Source organism: Bombina bombina, chromosome 1 (assembly GCF_027579735.1).
Source record: "Bombina bombina isolate aBomBom1 chromosome 1, aBomBom1.pri, whole genome shotgun sequence".
Taxonomy (NCBI): Eukaryota; Metazoa; Chordata; class Amphibia; order Anura; family Bombinatoridae; genus Bombina; species Bombina bombina.
Genome location: NC_069499.1, coordinates 470,744,974 through 470,772,538, shown reverse-complemented (window position 1 = coordinate 470,772,538; position 27,565 = coordinate 470,744,974). Strand labels below are relative to the sequence as shown.

The following is a 27,565-nucleotide window of genomic DNA, read 5'->3' as shown; positions in this document are numbered from 1 at the left end:
ACTCTTGTTAGAAAATTCATTATTCTCCAGAATCAAAAGTATAAGTTTTAAGTCTTGGTAACAAAAAAGACTGTAAGACAGAAGACTGGGAATCTGGGGACATCAGTTCCAAATAAAAGAACAAATCTTCACACAGTACTCTTGTTATATTCACATATATAATCATTTTAGCACTAAATGTAAAAAAATAATAATACTCACAATGATTTATTACAGAACCTTACAAGGTTATCAAACAAAGGTGACTAAAATAATCGTAAAACATTTTTGCTGAAAGATATTGCCAAGGGTTTGTTTTTTTAGTAAAATAGTTAAATGATTATAGTAGTTTTTGAAGACATCATACAAAATAAAAAAACAAAACATTTTATGCTTACCTGATAGGAATTCATCACCTGTCTACCAGGAGGAGGCAAAGACACCGCACAACAGAGTTTAATATCCTTCCTACTTTCCTGACAGTCCCAGTTTTTCGTATAGCCAAGAATAGGAGGAAGATGTAAGAAAGGTAGTAGGGTAAAGCAATACAAACTAGAACCGCTGCCTCCAAGAAAACTCGGGCGGGTTTGTGGACTCTCACTACCAAGAAAGAAAGGAATTTATCAGGTAAGCATTACTTCTAATGGTGGTGAGAGTCCATGAAATTCCTTACTGTTGGGAAGCTGTGGAGCCCAAAAGGCAGACATTTTTTTTTTTTACCAGAACCACAATCTGAAGAAATTTTCTACCATAAGCTGCCTTATATGGGGCAAAAAACATCTACATGAGAAAATATAAAAAAAATGTAAAGTTCACCCTACAAATCACAGCTTATGTGCGATAAGGAGTTACAGTCATATAAATAAATGTTAAAATTATCAAACATATAAATGAGGCAGTTAGAGGGAAAATGGTGCCTGTTTCTGTGCACAAATAGACTACCTAGGTGAGGATCCGTTTAGCCACAGTGAAAATAAGCACACAACATACATGGAAATTGTATAAACTCCACAGTAATGTTGTAAACATCTGAATCTGTAAATGAGGCAGTGGAGAATGTATCTGTGCTCTACAATGGTGACAGTGTGCTGTGAAGTTCAGGCATATCTGTCTCAAGTCTCCTGGTGTGCTCACCTCCTGTGAACTGGGTTAAAGGGACATAATACTCATATGCTAAATCACTTGAAACTGATGCAAAATAACTGAAAAAAGCTGACAGGAAAATATCACCTGAGCATCTCTATGTAAAAGAGGAAGATATTTTACCTCACAACTTCCTCAGCTCAGCAGAGTAAGTTCATTGCAAAAAGTTATACTCAGCTGCTGCCCAGCTGCAGGTAAAAAAAAATATATAGGAAGAAATTAACAGCAGCCAATCAGCATCAGCAGTGCTAAGGTCATGAACTATTTTACTGTGATCTCATGAGATTTGATTTAATTCTCATGAGATTTCATGGTAAACTTCCTTAAACTGAATAGGGAAATAAGAGGAGTGTGTACGAAGCTCACTCCCTTAGCTGTCCCAGATCAGACATACTGATTTGCTGCTTAGAAGTCCTTTACAATGGGATGTGGCTACTGAGGAACTTTTGAGGTAAAATATCTTTCTTTTTTACATAGAGATGTTCAGGTGATATTTTCTAGTTAGCTTTTTACAGCTATGCTGCATCACTTTCAAGTGTTTCAACATTTGGGTATCATGGCCCTTTAATGGTAACTGTACCCTTGGCAGTCTTTGGGCTGTGTGAGACATGCAGGTACTTACTTAGTAAACGTCCCCTCCAGTAATCTTACCCATGTTCCTGAGGATACAGCAGAGAGCCCATTCTACACTGTAACTAACAGCAGAGGATATACACTGAGGAATAACATCTTCATGCCCAAACAGGAGGAGGCTGAGAAACTTGCCCAGCAACGTCAGTGGCAGGCTTGTGATTACAACTCCAGAGAGAAGATTTACATTGCACAGCCAGTACACTCCTATGTCCCTCTCTTCCAGGAACTATCCATTGAGGAAAATATTTTGGATTAAAATCCCTGTTATTCTTGAAAAAATAAACTAATAAGCTAGGCAAAGAAAAAAATGGGATGCAAAGGGAAGTAGGAGGGAAATTGCCTCCTCTTGGAGTCCAGGTGATGAATTCCCAACAGTAAGGAATTTTGTGGACTCTCACCACCATTAGAAAGATAAGACGCTAGCCAAAAGGCAATAGAATATCTGAATTCAATATCTTGCAAGTAAAGGATAAACTTAGACAAAAATAAATAAATGCTGGTTCTCTACAATTCTTATAGGACAATAGAAGGTTGACTACTAGAACATTAACAAAACGAATTGTGTTGCTTTGTCACACATCTGCTTAAACTATGCGATGCAAGTACAGTCCCAGCAGAATGTATTATGCAGCTGGCACGGCTTTATGAACAGGCAACATTGCCCAGCTCTGCAGAAACGACAATTTTACAACTGTTCTCAAAATGAAGCTGCACAGAAACTGCACTCTAAAGGCTGTAAATCTATACCAAGAAACTGCATAAACTGAAATGTTATGTGTTTTGTGATTACAAAGCCAAGTTAGAAAGCCTTGCTATGACTTTATTTACGTACTTGAACTGCACATCTACTTAAATTAATTTAATACCTGCCTATTTATATTTCATCCCGCTGTATCATCAGATCAGCTTTCTAACCTCTTTAAAAACACTCCAGTTAATTAATGTACTGCTACAATCTTCGTCCTGCTTAATAAATTATCTAGCTGTCATAAATTCTGTGATGTCTAAATCAAGAGGCAGCAGGTTCTATCTATCATTAGCTTCCACATTAAAGACAAGTCAAATCTGTAATTAAAAGGTAAGTTTTGAGAATTTTGTAAAGAAAAAAAAGTTTGTTAAATTATGAAGCACGCCCACAACAAAACGTGGTTAACTTTATTGATAGACTGAAATAAAACTAGTATGAAATCAAAGAAATGAAAAGAAAGTTTGTCATGTTATATATATATATATTAATTAATGCTATTGCTCATACTATTGCACCGAGACAATGATAAATAGCAAAGGGGATTATGTACATTTTTTTTAAACTTCTATTTCTAACTTTTCAGAACTGAGAGGCACAGGGTTTGTGTTACCAAACGAAAGATGTGAGTGATCCTGGGGGGCTGGGCTGGGTATACAAACCAGATCATCAATAAGACATGTGAAACTGTGGGGAAAATGGCAGGAATAAGCTCCCTATGCATAGAAACTCAACAAAACATGGGAGGATTTTGAGTTCTGCTATACTTAAAGGGTCAGTCTACTCCAGAAATGTTGTTTAAAAATATAGATAATCCCTTTATTACTCATTCTTAAGTTTTGCATAATCCACTTTATTTCAGTTCTTTTGTCAGACATACATTTTAGCCAATTAGTGCCGACTCCTAGGTACCTCCATGGGAGTGAGCACAATGTCATCTATATGGCACACATGAACTAACGCTGACTAGCTGTAAAAACCTGTCAAAATGCCCTGAGATAATAGGTGGCCTTCAAGGGTTTAGAAATTAGCATGAGCCTACCTAGGTTTAGCTTTCAACAAAGAATACCAAGAGGACAAATAAAGATACTAAAAGTAAATTGGAAAGTAGTTTAAAATTGCATGCCCTATCTGATTCATAAAAGTTTAATTTAGACTAGACTGTCCCTTTAAGTAGAGGCATTAAGTATTTAATTAACAAGTTGTCATGTTTACACCTGGGATTTACAAGCAGTCCCAAAGAAAACAATTTATGCTTGCCTGATAATTTAATTTATTTCATGAAGTTGAGAGTCCATGAACCATCACATGTGGGATTAAATTCCTGTCCACTAGGAGGAGGCAAAAATCTCCTAACATGCCAAGAGCTTTAAATCCCTCCCACTTCCCTGTATACCTCAGTATAACATATAGCCAAGAAAAGGAGAGAATGGAAAAGCAGAAAAAGGATAAAGCAGGGTAAATGAGGTGAACACTAGAACTGACTCCAACTGAATATAGATTATAAAATGTAGGTGGGTCTCGTGGGCTCTCAACACCATGAAAGAAATTAATTTATCAGGTAGTAGATACGTGCATTAAGAGGTTTCATTCACCCCTCTCTCTTTCTGCTGCTAGGCTATTTTTATTGCCGCATTTATTCTTGTGCAACAGCAATGCATTAAAACCTGTGCAAAGAGCTGCCTTGTTTCGCATTCGGAGGTGAACTAAACCTCCGGATGCACGCGTCTACCAGGTAGCATAATTTTTTCAAAAGGTGGTGAAAGTCCAAAAGTCATCACATGTGGGATCTAATACCCAAGCCTTGGAGTCCACTAAAATTCCATGAATGGAGGGACAGAGTTAAAGGGACAGTCTAGACAAAATTAAACTTTCATGTTTCGGAAGATGCATGCAATTTTAAACAACTTTACATCAAATTTTCTTTGTTCTCTAGGTATTCATTATTAAAAGCAAAACCTAGGCAGGCTCATATGCAAATTTCTAAGCCCTTGAAGGCTGCCTCTTATCAAAGTGCATTTTGACAGGTTTTGTTTTTTTTTACAGCGGGATAGTGCTAGTTCATGTGTGCCACATAGATAACATTGTGCTCACTCCCGTGGAGTTACTTGGAGTCAGCACTTATTGGCTAAAATGCAAGTCTGTCAAAAAAACTGAAATAAGGGGGCAGTCTGCAGAGACTTAGATACAAGGTATTCACAAAGGTAAAAAGTATATTAAAGTGATGGTAAACTCTCCAGGTTTATAAAAACAGATCCGGAAAGTTAGTAATATTTTAGATGGAGTTGAAATGTATCAGTTGTAATGAAAATGAGCTATAACTTACTTTTTAAAGTAGATATGAAATTTAAATACCCCACACTCTGCCACCCACTTCAAAAGTCAATTTTTCTGTGAGCAAACGTTCTGAATTGTTCTCCAATCAGCGATCTAGCTACAAAAAAAAAGTGCTGATTGGAGAACAGTTCAAACCTTTAGCTCGCAGAAAAACTGACTTTTTAAGTGGGTGGCAGAATGTGGGGTATTTGAATTTATTATCTAGATACAAAAGTAAGTTATAGCGCATCTTAATTACAATGTATAAATTAAACTTCATCTAAAATATCACTAACATTCTGCATCTGTTATTATAAAGGCCAGAGTTTACCATCACTTTTTTATGTGAATGTTCTGGATCTCCCATAGTTTGCTTATTACAAAATTAAAAATACATAAATAAAAAAAAGGTTATTAATAATGTAATAAAATAGCTATAGATTCTCACCTGTCTTGCAACTTCTCTTAAGCAAGCTACACCTCGCTCAAAGTTAGGAAATACCACTGAACCATACTTCTGATATTCAGGAATTGGTCTGATTTTAATAGTAACTTCAGTAACCACACCAAGAGTCCCTTAAAAGGAAAATAGGGGGAATTATTAATAATTGATATTTGGAAATTCAAATTATATTCTAGATTTTATTACAGCAATGAATATATAGGTGATTCTACTCAATGTAAATTTATGTACACTGGTCTAATAATTAGATACATTTTTGTTATCTAAAATAACATTTGATGTATTATGAAGACATATATTGCAAGGCAAACAGCTTGTTGATAAATGGGTATTGCACGAGAGACTATATACACAAACCCTTAAAAATAGAAAAGTTTACAAAAATATTTCCCACAAACATAAAAAAAAAACCGGAAGTATCAAGTTGATTTTGCTATAAAGTATTTATTTAGTATAGATTGATAAACAGATAGAGAGACTGATAGATCATACTCAGATACTGCAAAGGTTTAAGCTGTATGCTGCAAACTCTTAAAATTAAAGTACTAAAGTATCTGAGGTGTTAAAAGGTTATTGACATTATTAAATTTTATTCATAAGGTCAATGAGCTATAAATGCCACTATAACAGTACAGAAGATTTAAAGCACTGTGAGAATTAGAACTATGCTGTGAGATATACAACGGATGTAATTGTATTATATAGCAATATACCTGTCAACACCATACAATGAAAAATATACACACACGGGGTGGGGGGGGGATCTGGGGAGAATAAATCTGTTTTTCTGAAAAACCGTGTGTGTTTAATTTTGTATCATTTTAAAGGTTTCCCATCAATAATTTTAATTGGTAAATGTTCTGTTTGCTACATTAGTAGTTTTAATTTACTGTAACAAATCAGATTATGAATAAAAAAAAAAAACTATATTTATGATAAAGCCAAAGCAACATGATATTCTTCTCTCTTGGGTTAAAGGACTACTAAACACAGTAGAATTGCATAATAAATAAATGCATAATAAAAAGACAATGCAGTTTGAATTTCAAACGAGTAGTAGATTTTTTTTTCTGACAAAGGTCAGTTAGTTATGTTTTCCTTCCTAATGCATCATGTGACAGCCATCAGCCAATAACAAATATATCCTGTGAATCTTGCACATGCTCAGTAGGAGCTACTGCCTCAGAAAGTGTGCGTATAAAAAGACTGTACTCATTTAGTTAATGTAAGTGAATTGGAAAGTTGTTTAAAATGTTGTGCTTTATCTGAATAATGACTGTTTAATTTCGACTTAAAGGGCCATGATACCCAAATGTTGAAACACTTGAAAGTGATGCAGCATTGCTGTAAAAAGCTGACAGGAAAATATCACCTGAACATCTCTATGTAAAAAAAAAGATTTTTTACCTCAAAAGTTCCTCAGTAACCACATCCTACTGTAAAGGACTTCTAAGCAGCAAATCAGTATGTCTGTCCCGGGACAGCTAAGGGGTTTAGCCTTGTGCACTCTCGTTATTTCCCTATTCAGTTTAAGGAAGTTTACTATGAAATCTCATGAGATCACAGTAAAAGAGTTCATGACCTCAGCACTGTTGATGCGGATTGGCTGCTGTTCATTTCTTCATTTTTTTATTTTTTTTTTACCTGCAGCTGGGCAGCAGCTGAAGTATAACTTTTTACATAGAACTTACTCTGCTGAGCTGAGGAAATTGTGAGGTAAAATATCTTCCTTTTTTACATAGAGATGCTCAGGTGATATTTTCCTGTCAGCTTCTTTACAGTTATACTGCATCAGTTTCAAGTGATTTAGCATATGAGTATTATGTCCCTTTAACTGTCCCTTTAAGTTCCATTTCCACATGGAGTAGGTAAAAACAGAGTCTTCAGGCTATGCCATTTCATCTATAAAAACACATCTCCTCCTCAAGTACATAATTAGAGGAATCAAACAATGTGTATATTCTGTAGAATAGCCCTTGCAAATCTACAGATATTACCCTGCTACTGGTACAATGTTCTGTCTGCTCAGATTGTCCAGCTTGGCCTGTTGTAATGGGTATAAACAAATTCATTGAATACTTGTTTGCTTTATATATTTTTGGCAACATTTTCTCACTGCAAGTTACACAGTGTAGTTGAAACTATATGTACAGCATATATCTGGTGATCTCACACATTTGATTAAATAGTTTTACTTCCCTTCTGAATTGCAACGCTTACTGGTTCTCATACAGTTCCCTTTACCAGCTACACAGCCTGCAGACTAGGGAGAGATTGTTATAAGACAACAGGAAAAATAATGTTTCTGAGCAAAAATGACTGGGAAAATGTTATATATTACTATTAATAAGGAGTCTAAACAACATTCTGTCAGGAAATGAACACTCAAGCCTCCCCTCAGTTGTGGATACAAGACAAGAACTAGCTACACTATTTATAACCTGTCTCACAGAGTCAGTAAGGGTTGTAGTGAAGACTTTTCCAAATTAGGAAGAGAGACACTTTAATAAGTTACCACAGATGCATTGAAATGTGTCAGAAGACAAGAACAATTAATTTGATCCCAGACACAATTCTTTACACGGTGCCCACAAACTAGCCAGGTTAACTCCCAGGGAAGGGTTCTTGTGTTCTGACACATTTCAATGCATCTGTGCACCTATTTCAGACGGTGTGGTAACTTATTAAAGTGTCTCTCTTCCTAATTTGGAAAGGGTGACCGGCTGAACACACAAGTGATATTACCTAAGAAACCTAAGATAAGTGAATAAACATGGGAGATACAACCTAGTGGCATCTCTGATGTGTACATACTGGGAACAGGAAGGCTATCTTTGTAAGAAGCCTTCATTTCCCATAAGGATGTCTTATTCTTGCTACCCAGCAAATTGGAGAATACCAATATTTACTAGTACTTGATCAGAAAAGACATATTAGATAAAGGTCTGAAAGAACCCAGACCCTGTACTGGAGACATTACAGCAAAAATAGCTCTCCTCTTTCCTCATCTGTGCAGATCTATACGCCTGGGCTATCAACGCTAAAAAAAAGACATCCATAAAACAAGTGCAAAACTGACAGGAAAAGGGAAGTAGCGTGTACACATGCATTTTTACCAAATTCAAAGAGGCAGCAGTGGACTGCCTGCCCAAAAATATTAAATGTGTAGACAAGAGATTATGAGAGAAAACACTTTAATTTAATTTTAAATTATATGTGTTTATATTAGCACAGCAAATGGATTAAATCCAGTAAATCTAATCAGTGAAACCAAAGGAACGTTTCAAACCAAATACTTTTAATAATTTATTTTTGACTTCATACAGTTCAAAAAAACATTGTATACATCAGGTTTCTTTTGACATAATTAATGTCTAGCTCACTTAACTCACATGGGGTAATTTGTGAGTTATAACACACAAATGCCACTCAATATGCACGTTAACCTAGAACACAACCCATTTTTAAGATTTATTTTTATGCTGCTAAACAAAAAATATATTTCTTTATATTCAAAGTGATAAAATATTCAGTACTGTTGGATACATATACTTGCTAAGTCAGACGTTTCCCAGAAGTCTCCAGGTCTTATCCTCCTCCTGCACCCAATCTCTCTGTTTCAAACAAGTAATCATACATCCCATAAAGCTACCAGTAATCATACATCCCATAAAACTGTTTCTTGAAAATTACTTTTCCCTGCCACTAGGAGGAGGTAAAGATCCCCAAACCCTAAGAGCTCTATAAAACCCCTCTCACCTCACTGGTAACGCAAAATAATAGGAGCAGATAAAAAAGATTTGCACAAAAAATGAACCAACACCTTTCACAGGAAAGGTTCTCGTGAACTATCACCACCATGAAAGAAATGAATTTAATAGGTAAGCATAAATTAAGTTTTCTTTCATACAGATCATGAGCTTCCACGATCCATTAATTCTGGGAGTTAATACCCAAGCTGTGGAGTCCACTAGTAATGAGAAATAAGGGTGGGATAAAAAGAACAATCTTTTTTTCACAGAGAAACAAAATCCACAACACAAATAGAAGCCAAAGAATAAACGGTAAATATGTAAATAAAATGACGGACAGGCAAAAATCTAAATAGGAACAAGGCTACAATTAAAATTCAACTTTTATTGAAATTGATTAAAAAAAAAAAGATATGTGAATTTTATAAAACACAAATAGGATTGGTTGGTACTCAATAATAATAGGATTCATACACCACTTAGTGTCTGGTTAAAACTGACACTAAGTGGTGTATGAATCCTATTATTATTGAGTACTTACATATTTGCATTTTTTTTTAAAATTCGCACATCTTTTTTAATCAATTTCAATAAAAGTTACATTTCAATGGTAGCCTTGTTCCTTTACCCCTTGTAACATATGATATTTTAAGGGGACACAGATGTTATTATAAGTGCATACAGTCTGTTCTGACTTTTCTTTGTAAATTTCCCACATGCACAAGCACTCTAGCCCAAATTTAACCACAACATACAGGAATATTATATAGGGCATCCCCAATAGTACTAGTGGAGTGCTACTGCAATCTGTTTTTGTTGCAAAAATCAAAATAGACCTGAGACAACTGCATAAAGAAGTTTCTTACCAAAGACTACCTCAGAAGAAGCAAAAACATAAAAATGGTAGAATTCAGAGAAAGTATGCAAAGAAGACAAAGTAGCTGCCTTGCAAATTTGGTCAACTGAAACCTCATTCTTAAAAGCACAAGAAGTGGCAACTGATCTAGTAGAATAAGCAGTAATCCGTGTGGCGGCTGACCTGCCTCTAAGAAAGCCTTATGGATCAAACGTTTCAACCAAAAAGCCAAAAGAACTACAGAAACTTTCCGCCCTTTCCTGAAACCAAAAAAAAAATGAACAAACTGGAAGTTTGCTTGAAATCTTTAGTAGCATCAACAAAAAACTTCAATGCTCTAACAAATTCAAATTATGAATAAGTCTATCCGAAGTATTCTTGGGTTTAGGACACAAAGAAGGGACAATAATTTCCTGACTAATATTGTCTGAAGACACAACCTTAGGTAAGAAGTCAAAATTGGGCCTTAAAACTGAATATCCTGATAAAAAATTAGGTGAGTACGATCACATGAAAAGCAGATAACTCAGAAGCTCTTCTAGCAGAAGAAATAGCCAAAAAGAAATAAAACCTTCCAAGAAAGAAGTTTAATATCTACATTTTCCATAGGCTCAAATAGAGGAGAATGCAACGGCTTAAAAAAACAGAATTTATGCTTACCTGATAAATTACTTTCTCCAACGGTGTGTCCGGTCCACAGCGTCATCCTTACTTGTGGGATATTCTCTTCCCCAACAGGAAATGGCAAAGAGCCCAGCAAAGCTGGTCACATGATCCCTCCTAGGCTCCGCCTTCCCCAGTCATTCGACCGACGTAAAGGAGGAATATGCATAGGAGAAATCATATGATACCGTGGTGACTGTAGTTAGAGAAAATAATTCATCAGACCTGATTAAAAAACCATGGCGGGCCGTGGACCTGACACACCGTTGGAGAAAGTAATTTATCAGGTAAGCATAAATTCTGTTTTCTCCAACATAGGTGTGTCCGGTCCACGGCGTCATCCTTACTTGTGGGAACCAATACCAAAGCTTTAGGACACGGATGATGGGAGGGAGCAAATCAGGTCACCTAGATGGAAGGCACCACGGCTTGCAAAACCTTTCTCCCAAAAATAGCCTCAGAAGAAGCAAAAGTATCAAATTTGTAAAATTTTGTAAAAGTGTGCAGTGAAGACCAAGTCGCTGCCTTACATATCTGATCAACAGAAGCCTCGTTCTTGAAGGCCCATGTGGAAGCCACAGCCCTAGTGGAGTGAGCTGTGATTCTTTCAGGAGGCTGCCGTCCGGCAGTCTCATAAGCCAATCGGATGATGCTTTTAAGCCAAAAAGAGAGAGAGGTAGAAGTTGCTTTTTGACCTCTCCTTTTACCAGAATAAACAACAAACAAGGAAGATGTTTGTCTGAAATCCTTTGTAGCCTCTAAATAGAATTTTAGAGCACGAACTACATCCAAATTGTGCAACAAACGTTCCTTCTTTGAAACTGGATTCGGACACAAAGAAGGCACAACTATCTCCTGGTTAATATTTTTGTTAGAAACAACTTTCGGAAGAAAACCAGGTTTAGTACGCAAAACCACCTTATCTGCATGGAACACCAGATAAGGAGGAGAACACTGCAGAGCAGATAACTCTGAAACTCTTCTAGCAGAAGAAATTGCAACCAAAAACAAAACTTTCCAAGATAATAACTTAATATCTACGGAATGTAAGGGTTCAAACGGAACTCCTTGAAGAACTGAAAGAACTAAATTGAGACTCCAAGGAGGAGTCAAAGGTTTGTAAACAGGCTTGATTCTAACCAGAGCCTGAACAAAAGCTTGAACATCTGGCACAGCCGCCAGCTTTTTGTGAAGTAAAACAGATAAAGCAGAAATCTGTCCCTTCAAAGAACTTGCAGATAATCCTTTCTCCAAACCCTCTTGTAGAAAGGATAGAATCTTAGGAATTTTTACCCTGTTCCATGGGAATCCTTTCGATTCGCACCAACAGATATATTTCTTCCATACTTTATGGTAAATTTTCCTAGTTACAGGCTTTCTAGCCTGAATAAGAGTATCAATGACAGAATCTGAGAACCCACGCTTTGATAAAATCAAGCGTTCAATCTCCAAACAGTCAGTTGGAGTGAGGCCAGATTCGGATGTTCGAACGGACCTTGAACAAGAAGGTCCCGTCTCAAAGGTAGCTTCCATGGTGGAGCCGATGACATATTCACCAGGTCTGCATACCAAGTTCTGCGTGGCCATGCAGGAGCTATCAAGATCACCGAAGCCCTCTCCTGATTGATCCTGGCTACCAGCCTGGGAATGAGAGGAAACGGTGGGAATACATAGGCTAGGTTGAAGGTCCAAGGTGCTACTAGTGCATCTACTAGAGTCGCCTTGGGATCCCTGGATCTGGACCCGTAGCAAGGAACCTTGAAGTTCTGACGAGACGCCATCAGATCCATGTCTGGAATGCCCCATAATTGAGTTATGTGGGCAAAGATTTCCGGATGGAGTTCCCACTCCCCCGGATGAAAAGTCTGACTCAGAAAATCCGCTTCCCAATTTTCCACTCCTGGGATGTGGATTGCAGACAAGTGGCAGGAGTGAATCTCTGCCCATTGAATTACTTTGGTCACTTCTTCCATCGCCAGGGAACTCCTTGTTCCCCCCTGATGGTTGATATATGCAACAGTCGTCATGTTGTCTGATTGAAACCTTATGAATTTGGCCTTTGCTAGTTGAGGCCAAGCCTTGAGAGCATTGAATATCGCTCTCAGTTCCAGAATGTTTATCGGGAGAAGAGATTCTTCCCGAGACCATAGACCCTGAGCTTTCAGGGAGTTCCAGACCGCGCCCCAGCCCACCAGACTGGCGTCGGTCGTGACAATGACCCACTCTGGTCTGCGGAAGCTCATCCCTTGAGACAGGTTGTCCAGGGTCAGCCACCAACGGAGTGAATCTCTGGTCCTCTGATCTACTTGGATCGTCGGGGACAAGTCTGTATAATCCCCATTCCACTGTCTGAGCATGCACAGTTGTAATGGTCTTAGATGAATCCGCGCAAAAGGAACTATGTCCATTGCCGCAACCATCAAACCTATTACTTCCATGCACTGCGCTATGGAAGGAAGAAGAACAGAATGAAGTACTTGACAAGAGCTTAGAAGTTTTGATTTTCTGGCCTCTGTCAGAAAAATCTTCATTTCTAAGGAGTCTATTATTGTTCCCAAGAAGGGAACTCTTGTTGACGGGAATAGAGAACTTTTTTCTACGTTCACTTTCCACCCGTGAGATCTGAGAAAGGCTAGGACAATGTCCGTATGAGCCTTTGCTTGTGGCAGAGACGACGCTTGAATTAGAATGTCGTCCAAGTAAGGTACTACTGCAATGCCCCTTGGCCTTAGCACCGCTAGAAGGGACCCTAGTACCTTTGTGAAAATTCTTGGAGCAGTGGCTAATCCGAATGGAAGTGCCACAAACTGGTAATGCCTGTCCAGAAAGGCGAATCTTAGGAACCGATGATGTTCCTTGTGGATAGGAATATGTAGATACGCATCCTTTAAATCCACCGTGGTCATGAATTGACCTTCCTGGATGGTAGGAAGAATTGTCCGAATGGTTTCCATTTTGAACGATGGAACCCTGAGAAATTTGACCAAAAAACTCTTAGCCATCTCCGTGGAGATGTTGCCTGTGCAACGGCAAAGAGAATGACTGGGGAAGGCGGAGCCTAGGAGGGATCATGTGACCAGCTTTGCTGGGCTCTTTGCCATTTCCTGTTGGGGAAGAGAATATCCCACAAGTAAGGATGACGCCGTGGACCGGACACACCTATGTTGGAGAAACTAAATTTAGATTTCAAGGAGTAGAATTTTTTTTTTGCCAAAGCCTGAACAAGACCACGAATGTCAGGAAGAATAGCAATCTTTTTTGTGGAACAAAACTGAAAGAGCAGAAATCTGGTCCAAAGAACTAGGGGATAAACCCCTATCGAAACCATCCTGCAAATACTGCAAAATCTTAAGAATTCTAAAAGAATGCCAGGAAAAACCATGAACCAAGACTAGTTCCTGAGCAGTCGCACTTCCATGAGCTCTAGCTGAATCCCTGATAATCAACTGGTTATTGGAGATACCAAACAGCAAGAACACCTAATACATACAGCATTATATTGTGGGGAGCTCTCTGCAACTGTTTAAGCTGCGTTTTTGAAGCCAGAGCCCAGGATCAGACGATAGAGGCCTAGAGCTGTGGCTCACAATAGGCAACGCTTTCCCCCTCAGCATGCTGAGGTATACAGCCTTAACTGGAACTTACAAGTCTGATTCAAAACTCTCGGCTTTGACATCAATCCGCATAAGGATGGCTAGCGTGCAAGAAATGAGCTTGAAGGGGTTTTATGATCGACATCTTGTTAGGCTCGAAGAAATTGTGCAATCTCTGGCAGAAAGAGCCCCCTTGGATTACTTACTAAATCTATACACCACCAGAGACGCAACTTCGAGACAGACTAATGGCCTCTGGGACATAATGCCCTCCTCTGCCGATAAAGTACCATCTAACCCAGCTACAATACACAGTCAGAAAGGGAGGCTTCAGCATTTCAAACCCACCTCCAAGCCTACACACGTTACCCAGCGTGAGGTTGATCGCCATGTCTTCAGGGATGTCTCACAGGAGCTTGAGACCGCAACCGCAACTTGGGAGGAGTCTAAACTCACACAGAAACCACCGGAGATCCCAAAGAGCATAGATCTAATGGGACAGTCCCCTGATACGATGAATCAAGAATATATCGGGAACACTTATCATGGAGCTGACCATGGTCAGGTTTATAATGTTATAGTGGCAGGAATGCTCTTACGGTCATGGCAAATTACCTTGTTGTAGTTTATTGTTATTTATATAGCTTATGATGGGAAAACCGTTTAGCTTAGCATCTACTACTCGGCAGCAGAGATGTTAATTTAATCTTTTTTTTTTTAAATTTTAAATATAGAAAAAAATGTACTATTGAACCTCAGCAGGGACTTGTACTGTCATAAATCTCTTGTTATCACAGTAAATTTTAATAGATGTCAGAACTCTCTCCAAAAACAACAATAATATGGGGGCAATACTTAAATCTATTTTTCTCACCTCTCCTATACGACGTGACATCCTACGTAAGGCCTAAAGGTCTTGCTAAAAAATTAGTTCTCACACTGCAGCTTGCGGCCGGGGCTGTAGGTGGGAACTGCACATTAATAAATACCACAAATCTTATTACATATTCTTTAGTATCTGAGGTTTCCGATTTTTTATAGAGAGATTTATCTATGACCATTTGACATACACTTGCACCCAAACTATCAGAAACCATTCACACTATATTACTGCATCTAATCTTCTCTTAAATACTTGTCACTAGGCTTACTGACACAGTTTGTTGACTGTCCATTAGATGGCTCCTCTAGCTTGGCATAAAGTACAATCATATTTGCCCCACAACATTAACCTTGTGCAATGAACGGGGTCCGTCTCCATGATTATCATCTGTACATTTCAGGATGCTCAAGCTCCCGCACGTTGGCCATTATTCCATTTATGTTTACTTACTTATAATTGTCTGCACTGATAGAGTGTTACCAATACATAGTTTTATTCTATCTACTAATTGTATATCTAGTTTTGCACTTTGCTCCCTGCTTTTTAGGAAGCAAATTTGTTATGTTATCTTTACTGTTATATAAATTTAAGTTAACTTTTAGGTGTATAGGATGTTACAGCACTACAGGTCCATGAGTGACCTATATTGATCAGTAAAGGGAGATAAACACAAGAAAGGACTATAATCTTGCTTGTTTAATTAAGTTTATCAGATATGATGTAAATATTTGATGTAATGTCTATATTTTTATCTGTAATGTATACTCCTTTTCTTGTCCTCAAAAAAAAAAAAAATAACAAAAAAGACCTTTTAATAAATCTTCCTGGTCACAGGCTTACAGGCCTGTATCAGAGTCTCAATGATAGTATCCAAAAACCCTCTCTGCCTAAGAACTAACCATACAACCACCATGCCATGGAGCTTAGTGTATTTAGATCCGGTATGAAAAAAAACGGACCTCAAGACAAAAGGCCTGAACTTAGAACAAGAGACCAAGAAGGTATAATGGACATCTGAACCAGATCTGCATACCAAACTCTGCGAGACCAAGCTGGAGCAATCAGAATTGCCAATGCCTCCGCTTGCCTGATTCTGGCAATCATTCTGAGAAGAAGAACAAGAATTGGAAAAACATAGGTTAGTTGAAATGACAGTACCTGGGAAGATTACGATTCAACCGAGAGGCCATCAGATCTATCTCGGAGGCCCCAAAGATCCACTGTCATATTGAAAATATCCAGATGAAGAGACCATTCTCCTGGATGCAGGGACTACCGACTGAGAAAACTTGCTTCCCAGTTGTCCACTTCTGGAATATGAACAGCAGAAATTAGCAACTAACTTCTGCCCAGGAAAGAGTTCAAGATACTTCCTTCTTGGCTAGGGAACAGTGAGTTCCCCCCTGATGATAGACATAGGCTACTGCAGTAACACTGTCTTGTTTAAAAAGGAGAAGAGTCCAACTCTGAGGGGCTCTGCAAATTCAAGTTCTAGAATATTTATTGGTAAACTCACCTTCCGAGGAGACCAAAACCCTTGTGCTCTCTGGGACCCCCAGACCGCCCTCCCCAACCTGAAAGACTTGCATCTGTAGAGATCACAGTCCAAGTAAGGTGAGCAAAAGAAGAACCCTGCATAATAATCTGATGATTCAGCCACCAAGACAGACTGGCATGTTCTGAAAACTAGATGAATCCTTTGAGATAGCCGAGTATGATCCCTGCATCATTGCGGAAGCATAAGAAGCTGAAGAGGCCTCATGTGGAAATGAGCAAACTGAATAAAACTTAAAGACGCAATTATGAGACCTAACACCTGAATAAACATAGCCACAGAAGGAAAAGAAAGACCAACGGTTTAGACAAGTGGGCACTAGCTTAAACCTTCTTGGTCTGCCAAAGAAAGTCTCAAGGAAACAATATATCTGAATCCCCAGAAAAAACAACGACCTTTGTCTGAGTAAACAGCAAACTCTGGAAAATTTACTTCCCAACCATGTTGTTGAAGAAACAACAAAAATCTGCTGGTGTAAGAATCTGCTAAATGAAAAAGATGCAGCTTGAACCAAGATAGTACAAGTAAGGAAATAACGCAATACCCTGTGATCTGAACACAGACAAAAGGAAAATTAAAACATTTGAGAATATTCTGGGAGCTGAAGCCAGACCAAATGGCAACAAACTGAAAAATATTGTCCAGAAAGGCACCCCTTAGAAACTGATTATGTTCCCTGATAATAAGAACATTAAGGATAGCATCCTTAAAATCTATTGCAGACATAAACTGACCTTGCTGAACAAAAGGTAGAATAATCTGCATTTTAAAAGCAAAAACTGAGAAATTTGTTCAGAGCCTTAGATCCAGAACTTGCCTGAAAGTTCCCTCCTTTGGAACAACGAAACAGGTTGAGGTAAAAGCACATTCCCTATTCCAACAAGGGAACAGGAACAATTACTCCCATAGATTCTAGATCCAAAAACTGACTGAGAAAAAGGCCTGAGCCTTCATATGATTTCTCTGAACAATGGACAGAAAAATCTTCCCCTAGGAGGCCTTGTTTTAAAACCTATTCAATAACCCTGAGAGACTATATTTAGAACACCAGCAGGATACTGAACAGACTAAAACTAGACTCCCTAAAAAGAAAGGTATAACCTGATCCTTACCAGAGTCTCTGCATCAAGGGCCACACCTTTATGCAGACTTGAATGAGGGAGTAGATTTCATGGACTGCTTAGACTTCCAGTTTGAACTTGGCTTCAGGGGTGAACCAGAGTAAACATGTTTGAGTGGAGTAACCAGATTTCTGAGCCTTGTTTTGATGAAAGGAACTTAAACAAGATGGAGAGGTAGACCTCTGTTCTGAACTCGGCAGCATCAAGGCTAAAATCAATAACTTCAGCAAGCTTAGAGCTAGCAGAAGGTATTTCTGAACTGACCTTTTAAGCATATTTGAAGAAGGCATGGTTGCCAACATTTCATAGCGAATAAAGTTCTTAACTAAAGGAGCAAAATCTGAAAAACTAACCTATAAGTAGCAAACAAAAGAAGCACTAACACCTTTAGAAGCAATCGTGTTCAGATGACCTAGTTTCTAAGGCAGATTTAGGGGCAGAATAAGAAGGCTCCATTACAGCAGAAAACTAATAAAGAAGTTAAATGCAGAAAAAAACACAGTTAAATGGTAATATCCCCATTAAAAGAAAGGGAAAAAAAAACATACCCATCGAAAATAGCTCTTAAAAACTTATTAAGTAAAAAGCTTTAAAGCAAATGTAGAGGTAGGACTCAGGAAACCCAACATCCAAATAGCGTAATAAAGAAGAGAGGGAACGCGCCAATCTGATGTCATAATGAAAAAACATAAATTATGCTTACCTGATAATTTCATTTCCATCGAGGGGATGAATTAGATAAGTTTAGGTCCGCCCATTGGAGATACGGGCGGGAGCCGTGGACTCTCCTCCACTCGATGGAAATGAAATTATCAGTTAAGCATAATTTATGTTTTCCATCTAAAGGGAGGAGAGTCCACGGCTTCATTCATTACTGTTGGGAACATATACCCAAGCTCTAGAGTCCTCTTACTCATTTACTGTACCCACACATATTACATACCGTTTTTCTTGCCATTAAATGGACTTTCTAAAGATACCATCATTTCATCATATCTTATAAATTACTATAATTTTTTTTATAACATATGATGAAAAAATGGAAAAAAACACACTTTTTCTAACTTTGACCCCAAAAATCTGTTACACATCTACAAACACCAAAAAACAACCATGCTACATAGTTTCTCATTTTTGTCCTGAGTTTAGAAATACCCAATGTTTACATGTTCTTTGCTTTTTTTTCCCAAGTTATAGGTACAAGTAGCACTTTACTATTTCCAAAACATATTTTATTTTTTTTAAATTAGCGATAGTTACATTGGAACACTGATATCTGTCAGGAATCTCTGAATAACCCTTCACATATATATATATATTTTTAGTAGATAACACAAAGTATTGATCTAGGCCCATTTTGGGATATTTCATGCCACCATTTTACTGCTAAATGCACAAACGGTTTCTCACTGAAATTATTTACAAACAGCTTGTGCAATTATGGCACAAATGGTAGTAAATGCTTCTCTGGGATCCCCTTTGTTCAGAAATAGCAGACATATATGGATTTGGCGTTGCTTTTTGGTAATTAGAAGGCCGCTAAATGCCGCTGCGCACCACACGTGTATTATGTCCAGCAGTGAAGGGGTTAATTAGGGAGCTTGTAGGGTTAATTTTAGCTTTAGTGTAGTAGACAACCCAAAGTATTGATCTAGGCCCATTTTGGTATATTTCATGTCACCATTTAACCACCAAATGCGATAAAAAAAACATAATTTATGCTTACTTGATAAATTTATTTCTCTTGTAGTGTATCCAGTCCACGGATCATCCATTACTTGTGGGATATTCTCCTTCCCAACAGGAAGTTGCAAGAGGATCACCCACAGCAGAGCTGCTATATAGCTCCTCCCCTCACTGCCATATCCAGTCATTCGACCGAAACAAGACGAGAAAGGAGAAACCATAGGGTGCAGTGGTGACTGTAGTTTAATTAAAATTTAGACCTGCCTTAAAAGGACAGGGCGGGCCGTGGACTGGATACACTACAAGAGAAATAAATTTATCAGGTAAGCATAAATTATGTTTTCTCTTTTTAAGTGTATCCAGTCCACGGATCATCCATTACTTGTGGGATACCAATACCAAAGCTAAAGTACACGGATGATGGGAGGGACAAGGCAGGAACTTAAACGGAAGGAACCACTGCCTGTAGAACCTTTCTCCCAAAAACAGCCTCCGAAGAAGCAAAAGTGTCAAATTTGTAAAATTTTGGAAAGGTGTAAAGCGAAGACCAAGTCGCAGCCTTGCAAATCTGTTCAACAGAGGCCTCATTTTTAAAGGCCCAGGTGGAAGCCACAGCTCTAGTAGAATGAGCTGTAATCCTTTCAGGGGGCTGCTGTCCAGCAGTCTCATAGGCTAAGCGTATTATGCTCCGAAGCCAAAAGGAGAGAGAGGTTGTCGAAGCTTTTTGACCACTCCTCTGTCCAGAGTAAATGACAAACAGGGCAGATGTTTGACGAAAATCTTTAGTAGCCTGTAAGTAAAACTTCAAGGCACGGACTACGTCCAGATTATGCAAAAGAGGTTCCTTCTTTGAAGAAGGATTAGGACACAATGATGGAACAACAATCTCTTGATTGATATTCCTGTTAGAAACCACCTTATGTAAAAACCCAGGTTTGGTACGCAGAACTACCTTGTCTGAATGAAAAATCAGATAAGGAGAATCACAATGTAAGGCAGATAACTCAGAGAATCTTCGAGCCGAGGAAATAGCCATCAAAAACAGAACTTTCCAAGATAAAAATTTAATATCAATGGAATGAAGGGGTTCAAACGGAACTCCCTGAAGAATTTTAAGAACCAAGTTTAAGCTCCATGGGGGAGCAACAGTTTTAAACACAGGCTTAATCCTAACCAAAGCCTGACAAAATGCCTGGACTTCTGGAACTTCTGCCAGACGCTTGTGCAAAAGAATAGACAGAGCAGAGATCTGTCCTTTTAAAGAACTAGCTGATAAGCCTTTGTCCAAACCCTCTTGGAGAAAGGACAATATCCTATATATCCTAGAGAAACTCTTGGATTCACACCAATAAAGACATTTACGCCATATCTTATGGTAGATTTTCCTGGTGACAGGCTTCCGAGCCTGTATTAAGGTATCAATGACTGACTCGGAGAAGCCACGCCTTGATAGAATCAAGCGTTCATCTCCATGCAGTCAGTCTCAGAGAAATTAGATTTGGATAATTGAAAGGACCTTGTATTAGAAGGTCCTGCCTCAGAGGCAGAGTCCATGGTGGAAGAGATGACATGTCCACTAGGTCTGCATACCAGGTCCTGCGTGGCCACGCAGGCGCTATCAGAATCACTGATGCTCTCTCCTGTTTGATTTTGGCAATCAGTCGAGGGAGCAGAGGAAACGGTGGAAACACATAGGCCAGGTTGAAGAACCAAGGAGCTGCTAGAGCATCTATCAGCGTTGCTCCCGGGTCCCTGGACCTGGAGCCGTAACAAGGAAGCTTGGCGTTCTGGCGAGACGCCATGAGAACCAGTTCTGGTTTGCCCCAACGATGGACCAGTTGAGCAAACACCTCCGGATGGAGTTCCCACTCCCCCAGATGAAAAGTCTGACGACTTAGAAAATCCGCCTCCCAGTTCTCTACGCCTGGGATGTGGATCGCTGACAGGTGGCAAGAGTGAGACTCTGCCCAGCGAATTATCTTTGAGACTTCTAACATCGCTAGGGAACTCCTGGTTCCCCCTTGATGGTTGATGTAAGCCACAGTCGTGATGTTGTCCGACTGAAATCTGATGAACCTCAGTGTTGCTAACTGAGGCCAAGCTAGAAGAGCCTTGAATATTGCTCCACGATCCCTGAGCCTTCAGGGAGTTCCAGACTGCGCCCCAACCTAGAAGGCTGGCATCTGTTGTTACAATCGTCCAATCTGGCCTGCGAAAGGTCATACCCTTGGACAGATGGACCCGAGAAAGCCACCAGAGAAGAGAATCTCTGGTCTCTTGATCCAGATTTAGTAGAGGGGACAAATCTGAGTAATCCCCATTCCACTGACTTAGCATCCATAATTGCAGCGGTCTGAGATGCAGGCGCGCAAATGGCACTATGTCCATTGCCGCTACCATTAAGCCGATTACTTCCATGCACTGAGCCACTGATGGGCGTGGAATGGAATGAAGGACACGGCAAGCATTTAGAAGTTTTGATAACCTGGACTCCGTCCGGTAAATTTTCATCTCTACAGAATCTATAAGAGTCCCTAGGAAGGAGACTCTTGTGAGTGGTGATAGAGAACTCTTTTCCACGTTCACTTTCCACCCATGCGACCTCAGAAATGCCAGAACTATCTCTGTATGAGACTTGGCAATTTGAAAGCTTGACGCCTGTATCAGGATGTCGTCTAGATACGGAGCCACCGCTATGCCTCGCGGTCTTAGAACCGCGAGAAGTGAGCCCAGAACCTTTGTAAAAATTCTCGGGGTAGTGGCCAACCCGAAGGGAAGAGCTACAAATTGGTAATGCCTGTCTAGAAAGGCAAACCTTAGGAACCGATGATGATCTTTGTGAATCGGTATGTGAAGGTAGGCATCCTTTAAGTCCACTGTGGTCATGTACTGACCCTCTTGGATCATGGGTAGCATGGTCCGCATAGTTTCCATTTTGAATGATGGAACTCTGAGGAATTTGTTTAAGATCTTTAGATCCAAGATTGGTCAGAAGGTTCCCTCTTTCTTGGGAACCACAAACAGATTTGAATAAAATCCCTGTCCTTGTTCCGTCCGCAGAACTGGATGGATCACTCCCATTACTAGGAGGTCTTGCACACAGCTTAGGAATGCCTCTTTCTTTATATGGTTTGCTGATAACCTTGAAAGATGAAATCTCCCTTGTGGAGGAGAAGCTTTGAAGTCCAGAAGATATCCCTGAGATATGATCTCCAACGCCCAGGGATCCTGAACATCTCTTGCCCACGCCTGGGCGAAGAGAGAAAGTCTGCCCCCCACTAGATCCGTTTCCGGATAGGGGGCCGTTCCTTCATGCTGTCTTGGGGGCAGCAGCAGGCTTTCTGGTCTGCTTGCCCTTGTTCCAGGACTGGTTAGGTTTCCAGGCCTGTCTGGAATAAGCAACAGTTCCTTCTTGTTTTGAAGCGGAGGAAGTTGATGCTGCTCCTGCCTTGAAATTTCGAAAAAGGCACGAAAATTAGACTGTTTGGCCTTTGATTTGGCCCTGTCCTGAGGAAGGGTATGACCCTTGCCTCCAGTAATGTCAGCAATAATTTCCTTCAAGCCAGGCCCGAATAAGGTCTGCCCCTTGAAAGGAATGTTGAGTAATTTAGACTACTTTGAAGTCACGTCAGCTGACCAGGATTTAAGCCATAGCGCCCTACGCGCCTGGATGGCGAAACCGGAATTCTTAGCCGTTAGTTTAGTCAAATGAACAATGGCATCAGAAACAAATGAGTTAGCTAGCTTAAGCGTTCTAAGCTTGTCAATTTCATTCAATGGAGCTGTCTGGATGGCCTCTTCCAGGGCCTCAAACCAGAATGCCGCCGCAGCAGTGACAGGCGCAATGCATGCAAGGGGCTGTAAAATAAAACCTTGTTGAATAAACATTTTCTTAAGGTAACCCTCCAATTTTTTATCCATTGGATCTGAAAAAGCACAACTGTCCTCAACCGGGATAGTGGTACGCTTTGCTAAAGTAGAAACTGCTCCCTCCACCTTAGGGACCGTCTGCCATAAGTCCCGTGTAGTGGCGTCTATTGGAAACATTTTTCTAAATATAGGAGGTGGGGAAAAGGGCACACCGGGTCTATCCCACTCCTTGCTAATAATTTCTGTAAGCCTTTTAGGTATAGGAAAAAAGTCAGTACACACCGGCACCGCATAGTATCTATCCAGCCTACACAATTTCTCTGAAATTGCAACTGTGTTACAGTCATTCAGAGCAGCTAATACCTCCCCAAGCAATACACGGAGGTTCTCAAGCTTAAATTTAAAAGTAGAAATCTCTGAATCAGGTTTCCCCGAGTCAGAGATGTCACCCACAGACTGAAGCTCTCCGTCCTCATGTTCTGCATACTGTGACGCAGTATCAGACATGGCTCTAACAGCATTTGCGCGCTCTGTATCTCTCCTAACCCCAGAGCTATCGCGCTTGCCTCTTAATTCAGGCAATCTAGATAATACCTCTGACAGGGTATTATTCATGATTGCAGCCATGTCCTGCAAGGTAATCGCTATGGGGCGTCCCTGATGTAATTGGCGCCATATTAGCGTGCGTCCCCTGAGCGGGAGGCGAAGGGTCTGACACGTGGGGAGAGTTAGTCGGCATAACTTCCCCCTCGACAGAACCGTCTGGTGATAATTCTTTTATAGATAAAGACTGATCTTTACTGTTTAAGGTGAAATCAATACATTTAGTACACATTCTCCTATGGGGCTCCACCATGGCTTTCAAACATAATGAACAAGTAGGTTCATCTGTGTCAGACATGTTTAAACAGACTAGCAATGAGACTAGCAAGCTTGGAAAACACTTTAAAACAAGTTTACAAGCAATATAAAAAAACATTACTGCACCTTTAAGAAACACAAATTTTCCCAAATTTTGAAATAACAGTGAAAAAATGCAGTTACACTAACAAAATTTTTACAGTGTATGTAATAAGTTAGCAGAGCATTGCACCCACTTGCAAATGGATGATTAACCCCTTAATACCAAAAACGGAATAACAAATGACAAAAACGTTTTTTAAACAGTCACAACAACTGCCACAGCTCTACTGTGGCTTTTTACCTCCCTCAATACAACTTTTGAAGCCTTTTGAGCCCTTCAGAGAAGTCCTGGATCATGCAGGAAGAAGCTGGATGTCTGTGTCTGTAATTTTTGCTGTGCAAAAAAACGCCAAAATAGGCCCCTCCCACTCATATTACAACAGTGGGAAGCCTCAGGGAACTGTTTCTAGGCAAAATTCAAGCCAGTCATGTGGAAAAAACTAGGCCCCAATAAGTTTTATCACCAAACATATGTAAAAAACGATTAAACATGCCAGCAAACGTTTTAAAATACACTTTTATAAGAGTATGTATCTCTATTAATAAGCCTGATACCAGTCGCTATCACTGCATTTAAGGCTTTTCTTACATTACTTCGGTATCAGCAGCATTTTCTAGCAATTTCCCTAGAAAAATATTTTAACTGCACATACCTTATTACAGGAAAACCTGCACGCTATTCCCCCTCTGAAGTTACCTCACTCCTCAGAATATGTGAGAACAGCAAAGGATCTTAGTTACTTCTGCTAAGATCATAGAAAACGCAGGCAGATTCTTCTTCTAAATACTGCCTGAGATAAACAGTACACTCCGGTACCATTTAAAAATAACAAACTTTTGATTGAAGAAATAAACTAAGTATAAAACACCACAGTCCTCTTACGACCTCCATCTTAGTTGAGAGTTGCAAGAGAATGACTGGATATGGCAGTGAGGGGAGGAGCTATATAGCAGCTCTGCTGTGGGTGATCCTCTTGCAACTTCCTGTTGGGAAGGAGAATATCCCACAAGTAATGGATGATCCGTGGACTGGATACACTTAACAAGAGAAAATAACAGACATGATTTCATCCTTCTAGATAAAACTTTGGCTTAAACTTAATTTACAACATATGTGCACAAATGCCAAATTATCCTGTTATTGTGACTCTGATCTCTAGCATTAACAGGATCTTTGGCTTCTGTGCAAATTGTTGTTTATAGTGACAAAAACTACAGTTCCTGACAGATCGTTCACAGAAGGATGTATTACTTACCTTCAGATCCCATTATAAAATGGTGAATGTCAGGTCCTGTGGACATCCTGGGCCCCTGGCAACTTTTTTCAATAATTCCTTTGGGGGTAACCATTTTTATGTGTACAACCTGTAATGACAATAGAAGCTATTAAGAAAAAAACATTAGATTTTTTTTTAGAGGTATGAGAGTGTATCATTTAAAACTACTGCATTATAGTGTATTATAAATACTGTATACATCAAAATAAATGATTTTTATTTAAAAACAATTTTCTGATTTCTTATTTTCATTTAAACAGGATTTTTTTTTTTATGCTTTTTTGATGAAAAAAAATCTATGTAAATAAAGTTCCTATTTAAAGGCACATTTTAATCTAAAGGTTATTCTTCCTGAAATAAGTAGTTTTTATTATGAAGTACGGCGCTGTATATTCGTGGCTGCAATGTTTAATTTTTTGGTAAAATATTTCCATTAATCCATTCACAATAATATGTTCTCCCAGAGGTTTCTGTGAGGTTATTGTTGGCATGTTTTCTGTCTAGAAGATATTATCACATATTCTTGGTTTTGTAGTTCTCAAAACTGTGAATTTTGGTCAGCAGAAATAACATGACAGAAACACAAGGAATCTGCTCGCCATCCTTAAAACTTTAAAGCTTTATTATATACGGTAAATATTAAGAGACTAATGGGTAAGGAAAAAAGTATGGCCTCATCAATTATTGGGAGCAATATATTTATTAAGAACATCAATATGATTATTATTTTGGACCTTCTCTGGATAAATTTCAACTCACTATCAGTGTTCACATTATTATTATCCTCATCATTACCACTATTATTGTATAATGAGGTTGTGTATATGTGTTTGTGTATATATACACAATTTATGTAAACTCCCCCTTTTATTTTCTCTGGTAAGTTTTTGCATATTGTAATTTGTTGTATTTTAAGGATTTATTTATGGAGAATGTATTCCAACATTAATGAACATTGAACAATTTATAAAGGCATTGTTCCTAATTATTGCCTGCTCTCCATGCAATGTAAAGCATCTATTTCCTCTTCCCTCTGCCTTTCTTTTAATGCATAAGAATTGTGCTGCAGTTGTAACTGTCCCTTTAATATGGTGAGTAGTTATGTAAGTTGTATTGACCAATCATACATTTTTAGCCCTTTTAAATAATGACAATTCTAAAGGACTATATGGCTACAACTACGGCCTTTTGGCCAAAATGCATGAGCCGGTTCATGTATATCACTAATATTTGTAAGTGAGTCAGCTGAAATTATTTTAATATTTATATAATAAAGAATAGAAGGTTTAAGGACGGCAATTCCTTGTATTCCTGTCAAATTGCTGCATTGGTCCCTAGCTGACACCCCCTGATGATGTCACCCTTGCCAGGAAAGTGTGAAAGTATTTTAAAGTGGAATGAATACTTGGCACGGCAGTGGGTAAAGACTATTATGGTAGGAAAAGGGTTTTCGACCACTGACAGAGTAAATTTGTGCCTCCCCACGAACAGTATTGTGAGCTGGGTGCTTGATTTGTTCCTGATATGCTCCCTACTTGTATTTGACAAGTGAGGGTCCTCTCTAATCAGATTGAGGACTTCAGTAGTGAGTGACTGTGCAATTTTGTTTGATTTAAAATGTGCAACTTTGTTCTGGCTGAATATTATCACACACGGCTTGGGATATTGTGTTGTCTAAATTGCATCACTTTATATTGGGACTATACTCTTGCTCATTGTTTCATTGCAGAAAATAACACATGCCTCTTCTTCAAAGCAACATACTTTTAAAATAAACATACAAAGTTGAGAAATAAACCCATTTTTTTCATTCATGATTCAGATAGAGCATACAATTTTCAGATTTCTAATTTTTAGCAAATTTGCTTCATTCTCTTGGTGATGCTCGGTTGAAGGATGAACAATTCTCTACTGGGAGCTAGGTGAATACATTGGGTGAGCCAAAGACAAGAAGCTAGCTCACAGAAGTGCATTGCTCTTCAAAGAAAGCTCAATGAATAGAGATTGTTTTAGAGTGTAATTGATCTGCACAAGGACCACTAAGTGCAAAAAGAGAGGGGCAAGCAG

The 27,565-nt window shown here is 39.0% G+C and overlaps 1 protein-coding gene across 2 annotated transcripts in view; it reads right to left on the bottom strand.

The window, feature by feature from the left end:
- Positions 1 to 27,565, bottom strand: part of AGPS (alkylglycerone phosphate synthase) — a 705,364-nt gene that overhangs the window by 377,769 nt on the left and 300,030 nt on the right. For both annotated transcript variants that reach the window (XM_053698493.1, XM_053698494.1), the window contains exons 10-11: positions 25,478 to 25,586; positions 5,265 to 5,392 (exon numbers count right to left, since the gene is read on the bottom strand). In XM_053698493.1, the coding sequence (XP_053554468.1) occupies positions 5,265 to 5,392; positions 25,478 to 25,586 (237 nt within the window). The remainder of the gene's footprint in view (positions 1 to 5,264; positions 5,393 to 25,477; positions 25,587 to 27,565) is intronic.